This window comes from Musa acuminata, chromosome BXJ2-3 (assembly GCF_036884655.1).
Source record: "Musa acuminata AAA Group cultivar baxijiao chromosome BXJ2-3, Cavendish_Baxijiao_AAA, whole genome shotgun sequence".
In the NCBI taxonomy this organism is placed as follows: domain Eukaryota; kingdom Viridiplantae; phylum Streptophyta; class Magnoliopsida; order Zingiberales; family Musaceae; genus Musa; species Musa acuminata.
The window spans coordinates 39,145,164-39,158,193 of NC_088340.1; the positions used below are offsets into that span (position 1 = coordinate 39,145,164).

General features: G+C 39.7%; 2 protein-coding genes and 1 non-coding gene across 5 annotated transcripts; all 3 read right to left on the reverse strand.

The window, feature by feature from the left end:
- Nucleotides 1-1,318: 1,318 nt before the first annotated feature.
- Nucleotides 1,319-1,389, reverse strand: TRNAG-CCC (transfer RNA glycine (anticodon CCC)). The gene has a single exon. It is a non-coding gene; the product is annotated as a tRNA-Gly (tRNA).
- Nucleotides 1,390-2,551: 1,162 nt separating this feature from the next.
- On the reverse strand, nt 2,552-5,280 carry LOC135608149 (small ribosomal subunit protein eS4z-like). The gene is made up of 5 exons (XM_065100699.1): nt 5,151-5,280; nt 4,216-4,293; nt 3,940-4,120; nt 3,653-3,750; nt 2,552-3,242 (listed from the first exon to the last, which is right to left on the reverse strand). Exons 1-5 carry the CDS (start codon nt 5,151-5,153, stop codon nt 2,805-2,807), a joined length of 798 nt encoding a protein of 265 aa, XP_064956771.1. The 5' UTR covers nt 5,154-5,280; the 3' UTR covers nt 2,552-2,804.
- Nucleotides 5,281-6,518: 1,238 nt separating this feature from the next.
- Nucleotides 6,519-9,061, reverse strand: LOC135585305 (small ribosomal subunit protein eS21). 3 transcript variants are annotated; one of them, XM_065100705.1, is made up of 4 exons: nt 9,013-9,061; nt 8,465-8,566; nt 8,223-8,355; nt 6,519-6,756 (listed from the first exon to the last, which is right to left on the reverse strand). In XM_065100705.1, the coding sequence occupies exons 2-4, from the start codon at nt 8,512-8,514 to the stop codon at nt 6,691-6,693; spliced, it is 249 nt and encodes an 82-aa protein (XP_064956777.1). In that variant the 5' UTR covers nt 8,515-8,566; nt 9,013-9,061; the 3' UTR covers nt 6,519-6,690. The 3 variants fall into 3 exon arrangements, with proteins under 3 accessions (XP_064956777.1, XP_064956778.1, XP_064956776.1); XM_065100706.1 differs by having other exon boundaries at nt 9,001-9,045; XM_065100704.1 differs by having other exon boundaries at nt 8,946-9,041.
- Between the last annotated feature and the right edge of the window lie 3,969 nt (nt 9,062-13,030).

Sequence of the window (13,030 nt, forward strand, 5' to 3'; positions counted from 1 at the left end):
CCCTTGACCCGAGACACGCCTGCAGCCCGCCTACGCCCTGCTCCTCGGCTCCATGCTCCCCGGGACACACCTGCGTGGCCAGCCCACCTGCATCGTGCTCCTCGGCCCCTTGACCCGAGACACGCCTACAGCCCGCCTGCGCCGTGCTCCCCGGCTCCATGCTCCCCGGGACACACCTGCGCGGCCAACCTGCCTGCGTCGTGCTCCTCGGCCCCATGTTCCCCGAGACACACCTGCGCGGCCAGTCTGCCTACGTCGTGCTCCTCGGCCCTATGCTTCCCGAGATCACACCTGCGCGGCTACCCGCCTGCGTCGTGCTCCTCGGCTCCTCGGCCCCATGCTTCCTGAGATCACACCTGCGCGACTAACCCGCCTGCGTCATGCTCCTCGGCTCTATTTTCCCCGAGACACCTACGCGACCAGCCCGCCTGTGTCATGCTCCTCGGCTTCATGTCCCCGAGACACACCAGCGCGGCCAGCCCGTCTAAAAGCTAAAGCCATGCCTCGGACTCCCGTTACAACGACCAACGCATAGCTTCTTTCCGGGGGAGAATATGATGAGGATAGTAATTATGATAAGACTCGGCTAACGTCAGTCGACGCCTCACGCCTCGATCGGCGCGACTGCACTCTTTCAACCGAACCGGAACACCGGCCGAGGCGCATTAACGCCTACTCAGGCTCGGTTCTTCATGCCACGACAACGCCCATGTCAGACGCTATCAGCCTGCCTCCTACAGGCGGGCACATCAAACAACAGTAAGCTTCCCTATAAATACCCTCTCGTTCATCAGAGGGAGGGGAAGGGGGGACATGGACACAAAACACTTCTTCTTCTGAAACCCCCTCCACTATCAACTAACTTGATCGTCGGAGGGGTCGGGCCGAGCACCCGGACCCGACCTTTATGCAGGTGCGAAGCCGAGGGTCCCCGCCGGACGCACGGACGAGGAGTTCCTACCCGAAGGAAACGGCGACCCCGTCCCGATCGAACCATCGCACCAGACCGACCACCTCGGCGGGCTCGAGGAACGCCCCCGGAGAGATCCCGTCATCCGGACCCGAACCGAGCCGCGTCGACCTCGAGGCCACGGCTCCATGTTGTTTACACCAACAATACCTAAAGTAATATAAGAAGCCAAAAGTACAAAAATATATCTAATGATATTTTAAATTTTAATTAAATGAATTGATATATCGGAAAAGATTTTGACCTTTTAATATTTGGTAAATGGATGTAGTTTTTCTTGTAGTAATATAAGAAGCCGCCTAAAGTATGTCAAAAAGTATACGTTTTTATCTATAGTTAACAGAGTAATGCGCATCCGGGGAATCGAACCCCGGTCAGCACCGTGGGAGGGTACTATGATACCACTACACCAGATGCGCGGTGGTGTTAAGATGAAACCATTTAATCTGTCAATAGGTAATCATCGAAATGAAATAGAGGAAGAAATCATCAAAGAGAACAAGAACATGAGGGGAAAAGAACCCAGATTTCCGACAAAGTCCTACTGCTCGGACAAGAAAACATAACATCATCACACAACTGCACAAGAAGGATGAAATTTCGTACAGAAACTTGTTGGATACATCGAAAATAATTTTTTTGGGGGAGCAAACACCAAACTGGCAAAAGCTACAGGACTAGCGAAAGAGCTTGAATGTCCAAAAAGAGTGATCTGAGTTGATGTGCTGGACTAGCGGAAGGATATCAGCCCAGACTACAAGGGAGGAGAGGTTGAGTCGGGCGGCTTGTTTGAGCCCACCCAGCACTGCAAGTGCTTCAGCCATCGGCGGGGAATCGGTATTACAGGAACATCCACCCTCGGCTCTAATACCGCCGCCCCCTTCGTCCCTCGGCGTAAAGCTGCCACCTTGCATCGGACGAATCATCGTATTCTAATTTAGGGTGAGGAGAAGCTCCCTGTGCTGTGTGAGTGAGTCGTCGTGCCATTCGCCTCAGGCGTTTTAGGGGTAAGGGAGTTATTCGTGTCGATAACAGTCTTGTAGCAGAGGTGATGCGATAATTGCCAAAGCAGAACCAAAGATAACAGTAGGTAAGGAAGCTGCAAGTGCATAATAAACCTATTAGGATGTTAATCATAGAAGAAGAGGTGAATTAGTGATATACTATTTTTAATCGATTATAAAACTAATGATACTAAAAAGAGAAGGATTAATTAGTATTATAATATTTTTAATCAATTTACATTTTAATTTAAAATTAATATATATTAAAACCTTGATTGATAAATAAGCAAAAAAAAGAAGTCAATTTATAATGATCCGATCTCGTAAAAGTCCATTCGTTAGCAATATTAAGCTTAGTTAGTCTCTTCATTTATATTTACCTTCTTAATGATGTAATCCTAAATCACATTATAGTTTGTTGAGATGCAAGTCCTGTTATTTCTAATATCTGCCATCTGTTGCACCAGAATCAAGAAATAACAGGAAAATGGTTTCTAAAGAGCATCACACCACTGTGTTTCGTGAGCTTTCATCAAATGATGATCATGACACAACTAGTTCTTGAGGAGACCAAATAGAAATAAATTTATAATTCAACTAGTTCTTTGACTATGCCAAATAAAAATGCCAAGATCCGGCAGTAAGAACAGGGTGGTGAACTTCAAGAAAACCCTCATCAGGAAACTACATGTCAGAATTATGATAAGAATTGTATCTTCTACTCAAAATCTCCAAAGCAAAATTGAAATGCAAGTAACAGAGAGCTAAAATCAAAGGCCGCGTCCAACAAAGATCCAAGAACAAGATTCTGATGGGTGCAGAGCATAGGATTAAGCAGTGGCAGTTGCATTAGCAGCAGCCAAGCGCTTTCTTGCCTCCTCAATGATGCTGAGCTTGATACCCTTGCCCTTGGGAAGAGACACCATTGGCTTAGTCGCCTTACCGATGGTGAAGACATTGCCCAAGCGAGTCGCAAACTCATGCCCAGTAGCATCTTGGATGTGGATGGTCTCAAAACTCCCCTTGTGCTTCTCCCTGTTCTTAATCACGCCAACACGACCGGTGTTTCTTCCGCCCGTCACCATCACAACATTTCCGACATCGAACTTGATGAAGTCTACAATCTTGTTGGTTTCCAGATCAAGCTTGATGGTGTCATTGGCCTTGATGAGAGGGTCGGGGTAGCGAATGGTACGACCATCGTAGGTGTTTAAATAGGGGATGCCCTTCTGTCCAAACTGGACAGAGCGAACCTTGCAGAGCTTGAACTGTAAAGGGAAAAAAAAACCTTTTTATCATCATGAAAGAGGCAATAATCAACACAAATGATCACATATTCGCTTCTCTAAAGACATTGTCCATCCATAGAACATGACAATGTTTTTACCTGAATAGCACTGCTGCTAATGTTCATTGTGTTTTAGTAGTTATTGAACAAAAACATTCAGCATTTCACTATATGCATGGATCTTCAAAATATTAGCAAATGTGATTATTATAATAATGTAACAACACCAGAGGAGCTAATGAGACGGCATGACTAATCCTAGACAGATTTTCTCATCTAGTTGAAAGCTTAATCAATCCAAAACTTGATAACTGATAATCAAACATCATCAGTATTTTGAAGCAAGTAAAACAAAAAAAATGACCATCTAAAGAAACAGTTTCTAAATACCTTTGCCTCTTCATCCCTTATCGAATGGAGACGGAAGCGTCCCTTGGTGTCATACAGGAGGCGGAAGTTTTCATTTGTCTTGGGAATTGAGACAACATCTGCAAATATAATGCCATGTAACAAAATCAAATTTAGTCCCTGAAATACATGTATATGCATACATATATGCATAGAGGCAGTTGCATATAACCAAAATTAATTTAGGCATTTCACAATTTTGGTATAAAATCAAGTCACCGAAAAAAAAAAACTAAGCATGTCTTATCAAACGAGGGTGAATTGCATACCCATGAAACCAGCTGGGTAAGTTTTGTCAGTCCTGACTTTTCCATCCACCATTACATGGCGTTGCATCAGAATAGCAATGACTTCACGATACGTAAGTGCGTATTTCAGTTTGTTTCTTAATATCAGAATCAAGGGCAAGCATTCCCTGGCTTTATGAGGGCCAGATGATGGTTTGGGAGCCTAATAGGTAACCAAATTTAGTCGTCAAAACAACAGTTGAAACAACTAAAAAAAGGTGCAACAAATAGTATAAGAAAGTAAATATTTCGACTCACAAAGGCTCCACCAAGCTTGTCCAGCATCCAATGCTTGGGGGCATTGAGCCTCTTTAGATGTTTCTTTAATCCCCTGGCCTAAAGAGGAAACAACAAGTCAAGCAAGCAAAAAAGAGTGATCTATAACAGATGATGAACAAGATGGCAGATATAACCAAGTAGTATGGTTCTGAAAATTTTAGTGCATCAGGAGCTCACACAGATATTGACAACTATAAGAATGAAATAGTGGTCTCATAGAACAATCGAACTGATATTTCTTGCCTTCAGAAGACCACATGGAAAAAAAAAAGCAAAGGGAAGAAGACAGCATAAACATCCACAGATAACTTCTATATTTCCAAGAACTACATTTAGCATCTTCACGTATAGTAATCAAAACGAGATAGGTAGCTGGAAACTTGAGAAACCATCCAAGATTTGATTTTTCATCAGGTACTATCTTTGCATTATATCAGAATGATAAGAAGCAACAGAAGATAAAACAAAGCTACCAACTTGCAACTAAACCAAAACATAAAAAGAGCTGACGAAGCCATGCTCTCAGACACCATGACAATTTTGCTATGGATCTTTGATATCTTCAACTTATGATAATTTTGCTCATCTGATCGTTGCCGATGGTCGCGTGTCATAATGTTCGCTTATGTAATGAAAAATCAAACCTAACCCATCTCGTTCGCTACATGAAAACTAGGAGGAACAAACATACCGATCATTAAAAAGATCGACTTTCTTCCACAGCAAGAGACGATTAAGAGGTAAGAAAGCCGAAAAAACAATGGGTTATACGATCATCCACGAACGAACAATCTAAACCATAGGCTCGATGCGCACGCCAACAGGAGCAAGCAACTCATCGAGACGCGATAACCAAGAGAAACAAAGAAAGAGAAGAGGCAGGCATCAGAAACTTGGGTTGAGTAGAGACGAACCATCTTTTTCGGATGTCGGCCTCCTGTTTGCGCGCCTCCTCCTCAAGAACTCGGAAGCGTCGAGGGGGGCCTTTAAAGTCCCGAAGCCGAGAGAGAAACCCTAGCGCGGACTCGCGATCGCTACTTAAAAGGTGTCTTTCCGCAATGACCACTGTACCCTTATTTGTAGATCAGCTTTGGTCTGTTCCGGTCCGGTCCGGTCCGACCCGGGTTAATTAATAAACGAAATTCTTGAAAAAAAAATCCCTATTTTTGCGATTCTAACGTGGCATCTTTTCTTTGATTAAAATATTATTTTATCCGCTGTTAGACCCACATTGGCCTCTCATTGTTACACATGCAATTGTTAGCCTCTGCTCTTTGCCCATCTTATCTCTTTTCTTTGTATATCTCATATTGATTTTGGTCGAACTCACCCCTATGCGTCTCATCCTCATCATCCTTGCTCATAGTTAGCAAAGGAGGCACAGGCGAAAAAAGCTATAGGTGCAAAGACGAAAGGGTTCGATAAAATAAAAGAAAGAAAAATTAAGATGACAACCACCAATAATTGCCTATGCTATATATGAGAACGATAAGGACGAGACATAAGTGGGGGGGGGGAAGGGTTTCGATAACGATCAAGGACGATAAGGGCGAGACATAAGTGGAGGGGGGGAGGGTTTCGATAAAGATCAAGGGGAGGGGTTTCGATAACGATCAAGGACGATAAGAACAAGACATAAGTGAGGGGGGGGGGTTTCCGATAACGATCAAGGGGATCCACATAGGTAAGAATAAATTTGATGAGAGTTAATGGAATTTGACAATGGTGCTCAGTGAAAGAAGTGGCCGCAAAAGATAATATCATTATTAAAAAAAATAAATACTTTTTAAATAAATAATTTATCTTTATATTTTACTGCCTTGGCAATCGTGATATAAACATCAAATTATTTCGTTGCCAAATGGGTTAATTATATATTCTTATACACGTAAAAATATCCTTGTACATTGCTGATTTATTGTTTTCTCTCTTTATTACATGTTGACACGTGCATGGATATTATCCATGTCGATTTGAACTCACAGCAAGACAATCCATGTTTGATACCCTCCTATGCTCCATCGTCGGCAGAGCTTGAGATTCGTGCACGTGTGATCGACCCTTGGATCATGAATAAGAAGATTTGAATTATGTTTCGGTAGAAGAAAGTGATAATGATCATTTATATAATTAGAGATATAATAATTATAATATAACAATAATACTAAGATGAGTTTGACTACATTCGACTCAAATAGTTGAATTCAAGGATTTTTGAATCAGACCATGTCAAGAAGAAACCAAGTTAGGCATGATGTCAAAATCAGATTTAAACTTGCCACTTGAGGTAATTCTGAGCCTCATTAACCATATCAAGATCAATGAAAGAAATAACAGCTCCATTCAGTCAAATACAATTAAAGCATCTAATTGGGGACTAAAATGTCATCAGAAACTAAAGTAACTTCATCACTCGGATCAAACATATAGAATTTTCCCTGTCACAAGTGATTTCTACTGTTGTCTGACTTCAGCTTTCTTCTTCTGCCAAAGCCTATCCAGAGAACTATCAGCATCACCCTGTACAAGAGGCCAAAGGCAAAATAAGATTCGCACATGTACCAAAAGCTAAGTTTTGTCATAAGCTTAAGTACATCGAGCAATTAGCAGAATTTAAACAACAAGAGTAATACAATTCAGGAACAAGTAACTTCCAGCTACACCAAAAGTGTGACTAAGGATTAAGCTAAGAATCATTTTTATTGTTTTCTATGTTGGAATTAAATTTACCGAAATCTTTTGATAGTAACATGCTTCTTCCAATAATGATTGTTCAGTTTCCATCAAACTGTTCATCCAAAGATAAATATTGCTTGGACCAACTCAGATACATATCTCCATTACAGAGCACCAGAAGTTTCAGAACAAACACAAACATCACAATGACATGATAGCAATAATTATAAACTGTCACAAGAAAAAAATGAGTTTTTTTTTTCTGATGATTTATGCAGTATGTATAAACAAGCCAGTTCTGACATGCATCGATCAATCTTCATGCAAGTTCCTGATTTCTCCAGTGTTTCTCGAATTATTCAGAATCAGCAGAAAAAAATCCTGAGATGAGGTTCAGTACTAAAGGTACAAGTGCTAAAAAAGAGGAAGAAATGAATATCCAACGAATCCTCCAACTGCAACGAAAAGAAGATTATGAACACACCATCAACCCCCAGTTCAATAAAAAATAATGTATCTCTATGGCAAATTTTCAGGTGGCGAAAGCTCTCCCGTAAGGCAATTCCTGCCTCCCAATTTTCATTTACTTTTCTTAAATTAGGTACAAGTGATGAAAGTAAGATGAGGCAGTAGAATCATTAATAAATTTAAAGCTTCTATGTAGGTTTTGTGGAACTCAACCCCTGTTCAGTTTTATTTTTTAAAATTGTCTTCTGTTTCGAATATAGATCTGTTGCGTATGCTATAAAACAGAGATCCCGAGAATCCACAACTTTACAAAATACAGATTGTATGTCACAAGATCAACTAAAAAAATAGTCAAACTATTGCAATTCCATGTAATAAAAATTAAGATAACAAATTTTTATTTTGTCTTACATTTTTCAAAATGAAAAACCATTGATCTTATATTTATGTTGGTACATGCTATTTCTCCTTGTAATTAAATTTAGACGAAAAACAAATAATGAATCTCTTTCTCTTAATTATGAAAAATGGCAAAATTATTTTCAGGATTTTAGATGTTTAGGAAAAGATGTGGAGGAATTAAATCCATAAGCTTCAGCATTTCCCAGTAGAACATAACATGTAAAATGCAAGAAATAAAGTAAACAATTGAGCCTACTACTAGTCATGATAATGTGCCCATTATAACAAACAGCGAGCACAGATGTTTAGTGGGAAGGAGTACAAATAGCCTAACATTTTTTTCTTAGCAAAACGGCAGCGTATCGATTATCACATAAGCAACATATGATTCCAGAAAGCATACATATTGACACCAGAAACCTCAACGAGAGAAGACAGACCTGAGCCCGGATAAATCCAGAAAGTGCAAACGTGGTGAACTGGCCCGTGTACACGCCACTCTCATCCAAATGCCCGATATTAATCTGGACCGACGCGTGGTCCTTAGCAGTAATGAGCCTGTTCGTAGCAGAACTACAACAGCAACATCACGGAGATTGAGCATCAAAGACATTATATCAGGGTCAATGACAGAACAGTACATAGACGACAGAAGCCCCTAATTGAGTTGGGAGATGCTTACCATTTCCTCGGGATGTACAGATCGGTCATCTCACCAGCTTCGTTCTGCATTTTGTGAGTGGATTCGCTTGCCTATAGATGTACAGAACGATGGAAAGATCACCTAAAATACAAAGATATGTCAGGGAAAGTAATTCCGATTGACCATGTGACTGCTATACATCAAAATTATGATTACACGCAAGAAAAAATAAGCAAACACGATTTTAGACCCAAAAAATCCAAAATCAGCAACACTTTCGGGAGAAAGTACTCCAATAACATAAAACAAATTCAAATATAAGTCGCCTAAAGGTACGATTTTTAAACTTCTACTTCATAAAAAACGACAAGGACAACAGCAGAGCATCAAAAGCTACGAATCATAGTTGAATCATCGGGCAACGCTTGAACTGATAGAAAAAAGGGCGACCCAGTTCACAGGTGAACATAAACCACAAAAAAAATCGGGAGAAATAAAACATGCCGCCTTCAAATCATACCGAAAGTTCGATTCTTTGGAACTAACTCAAGCGGAATCGAAGCGTAACTCTTGACCTGGAGGAGTACCTGCAACGAGACGAAAGCGAAGCAAAGCTGCGGCAGTGCAAAAGGGCGATTAAGAGCTGATATAGAAACGCCAACCCTAGTAAGAGCACGTGCAACTTTCCACTTCTCACGTGATATGAACCGAGTTATTGGGAGCCATGATCTGACCGACCCGTTTGGTTCGGTAACCGGTCCGATTTATTTGAACCGAGCCTTCGATTTCGGTTCGAGTTGGAATCCACGAACCCAAGTCCAGCATCGACTTTGAGGCTTGGTTTAGAATAAACTTGGCCTCGTTTCATCACTCTCGTCGCCTCCATCGCCGACCTCTCGACCTCTCCCTCCCCGGCAATCGCTTGCTAAACCTTCATCCACCACCAAGAGTCAGTATCACCGCACGACTCTACCAGTCTCCAACCAAACGTGTATCGATGAACTCACTCGCCAACTGCTCGACGAAATGCCTGGCCAAACGTGCATCATTGACTCTCATGTAAACTCGCAAGTGTTTCTTTCGATTTATTCTTAGTTTTTTTACAGCATTTTCTACTTACAATCAGTTAATTCACAAGACAATTTATTTTCTCATTCAACATAGAATGTTCATGTTCATTCCAAGTAAACTCGAGAAGGATTAAACTGGCCAATGCACTCATAGCTTAAGATAAGGTCAAACACTCTTTTCTTATACAATATATCCCATCCCTAGGAAAATGAATCAGAATGTGTAATCATAAGTTCATCAGAACTGATAAAGTTCCCACTTTAGCAAATTTTGAATGTGCAAAAATGGGCACAACACTATAATATTTAGTATCTAGTGCACCATGCATCTTCCAGACTCCCTCAATAAACTTAATTCATCACAGGAGAAAACTTATTTGGAGTAAAGACATGCTCTCCGATGTGATTGCATTAGTGTGAGAGGTAGTCAGAGTCAATTGGTTGGTCTCTGTGTGGGAGAATCTAAAATCATTTACTGTGCTCAATTGAACATGATTGATGATTTCTGAAAGAAACCAGTGCTCCCAACAAGCTGAATAAATATCATTTATGACTTTAATAGCTCCTTCAGTATTAGAACAAACCAGTATCTCTTTGTCCTCCTGATATTGTGATGAGACTTTTTTCACCTCCTATCAAGTGTTCTTTCTTTGAGGGAAGAAGGTGGCTTTCATGGGAGACTAGAGGTAAAAAGGAGAAGAGAGGAGAGCAGAAAGGAATTCTAGAGAGAAATTGAAGGCCATTAAATGCTAAATGACTCATTCTCTAATGTAGTCATTGTTTTACCTAACTAGATTGCAAGTAGCTCATAATCAACAAGCGTTCTTGTCTGTATCACTATATTGCTTTGCTCAGAAGAAGATAGGAAACAGGGAGATGAATATCACGATAGCAAGATAAAGGCAACTCTATGTTGTGTCAATATTTTGTCATGGTACCATCTTATGTGTTCGCATGATTGTTGACACATCACCAAGCAGATTTGATAGGTGAGTCTTCTGTCAGTGAACCATAGATGATATGGAGAGACAAAACCTAGAAGCCTACTCCTTTGTCATTGTTCTCAATCTGAATCTATTTTTCTGACATATTACTAGATCATACAGGAATAGCATATTCTTGTTAGCAGTTCTTCTGTGCAGGCACATCTTTGATGATCTGTGCTGGTTTCTGTCTCTGTATGTCTAGAACTCATACATTTGAAGTATAAAAGGTCTGATCTGATCAGTAATGCTAGTGTAAAACAGTGACAGTTGGATTTAGGATGACCTAACTTTCATATATTTTGCGAAAAGAAGGGAGAAAAAAATGCTGGATCTGGTGATATCTCCACTCAACTGCAGTTCCTTCACATAAAACCTTCAAGATGCTGATTTAAATTTATTGTCAAAATAAGCATGAAAGTTCATAGCCAGTGCAACTGCTGAAGGACCTTTTTTGGTTCCATGTGAGTCAATAGTGTCCTAATGCAGGCAAATGCTTGAGCATTGCTAAAAAGCCCTCTTACTTGCATCTATGTACTATTCTCATTGATGTCTGGTTAAGTGGAAGATCACTGTTTGTTTGGAATTCATTATTTATGAACTACAGTAACTCTCAAGTGCATAGACTTGACGAGATCCCATTAGAAATGCAAAGCTTACAATGATAGCTTGGCTGGATAAAGTTGCCAGCCATCTGCTTAGATGTATCAAGTCAGACTGACTCATTCTTGCATTACTTTATGTCTTACATACCTAAAAGTAATGCATCTTTTGCTTGCCTTCTTCTCGCTTAATTTATTTGACTTTCTTGTTTCAGTAGTTACATATAATATTTTAACACTGTGATGCTGTTTTCTTCTTGTAGACCTACCCAGAGAGAAGAAGAAACAAGTAGAAGAAATCTTCACTGGCCAATGTTGATTTGACTTGTTCAGACTCCGAGTAGCCGAGCTATGATCAAACCGAATGGGTAGAATTCCATATCAGGTGATAGCTGCCCCTTGATATTTTGCTTTGGAACATTTGAAGGTCCTGGAATTTATGGGTTTTATCCTCTTTCAGAATTAAATCAGTGTTTACTCCATTCATAGTTCTTGATATTTTTCTACAGTGCATATTGATTTGTTTATTCTGCCTTTTATGCATTTACTTGACATCTTGCATTTTGAACTTTCCTTTGAAAATACTATAAATCTCTAATCTTTGGTTAACATGCATATTTTAATTTCTTTATTCCAGCTTATTTCCTTGAAAAAGCTCATATTTTTTGGTTTTCCTAGATGAAGCCCTTTTTTGCAAAATGGCTGCATAGTGTCTCTTATGCCTTGTGCCAACCAAAATGTCTTCTTTGATAGCCACCATTGATGTTGGGTTTCTTATTGGTTTTTCATTATCATTTTTTCACAATTGCTTACTACAGATATTAGAAGGATTTTCAATAAAGAAAGATCTAAATTTTAGGTTTATTGGAAAAAAAAATGAAGATTTGTTGTCAATCAATTGTTTGAAATGGGTTGAAACCTTTTTAATTTTCACCAGATCCTCCAAAATATCATACAAATTTTTCTATGATACCTCAAAATTTAATAAGATGATTGATAATATTGGTAGGATTTGAAGTGATTGAAGCTCGATAATGGTGTTTTTAAAAATAGTTATGATATTTTTGATTCAATAACAAAAAATACTTAAAATATTGGAATACCAAGTTAAGTTACTGAAGATGGTTATGTACTAAACCCATTTACCAAAGGTTTAGGACTCAAAACTTCATATGATAATTTTATACATAAAATATTAGCTTGATGGTGGCGTACCAAACTCACTTATTAAAAATTGAGGGATGGAAACATCATTTAACATATTTAATACCTAAAATATTAGTCTTGGGATGGTTTATTAGACTCACTTATCAATGGTTAAGGGTTTGAAACATCATCCGATATATTTTTACACTTAAGACATTGGTTTGATAGTGGTGTATCGGATCCACTTGGTAGAGATTGAGAGTTCAAAATCACATTCGATATATTTTTATGCTTTAAACATTGATCTCACCCATCAATGATTAAGAGTTTAAAACATCATCCAACATAATTTTACACCTTAAAACATCGATATGGTGATGAGGTTTGCAAATGAGCAGAATGCAGTAAGCTACTAAAAAGGTTTGTAGTAAAGATAAGATGATCAAAGTAAATGCAAACCAGAGAAGATGAGAGTTTATAGTGGTTCGGTCAATCGTGACCTACATCCACTCCTCTGATTCCTCTTCCGTCGAGGCCACCGGCATCCGCTAACGATCTTCCTTTACTAGGCGAAGATCAATCTCCTTCTTACACCCCTCTTCTCCTTTTACTGGGTTTAGGAGAACCCTTACAAGCACTTACTCTCCTCTTTTAAACAGAATTCTAATACTTAAGCTAGAGGAGGGAAATTCTAGAGATTGCAACAACGTTTTTTCTCTTTTAATCTCTTTGTGCTTGTATATTTTACCCAGGGATGGGAGGGGTATTTATAGGCTCCAAACCAGTTTGAATTCCGAGCTCAAA

Bases quoted from the DNA above. Each gene is read 5' to 3' on its own strand.
- LOC135585305 (XM_065100705.1), bottom strand. From the start codon at position 8,514: ATGCAGAACGAAGCTGGTGAGATGACCGATCTGTACATCCCGAGGAAA. The intron at 8,356-8,464 runs GTAAGCATCTCC...TTGCTGTTGTAG, and splicing joins CTGTACATCCCGAGGAAATG to TTCTGCTACGAACAGGCTCA. The intron at 6,757-8,222 runs GTCTGTCTTCTC...CCTCTTGTACAG, and splicing joins CTGGATTTATCCGGGCTCAG to GGTGATGCTGATAGTTCTCT.
- LOC135608149 (XM_065100699.1), bottom strand. The intron at 4,121-4,215 runs GTGAGTCGAAAT...GTTACCTATTAG, and splicing joins ACAAGCTTGGTGGAGCCTTT to GCTCCCAAACCATCATCTGG. The intron at 3,751-3,939 runs GTATGCAATTCA...TTATATTTGCAG, and splicing joins TTACCCAGCTGGTTTCATGG to ATGTTGTCTCAATTCCCAAG.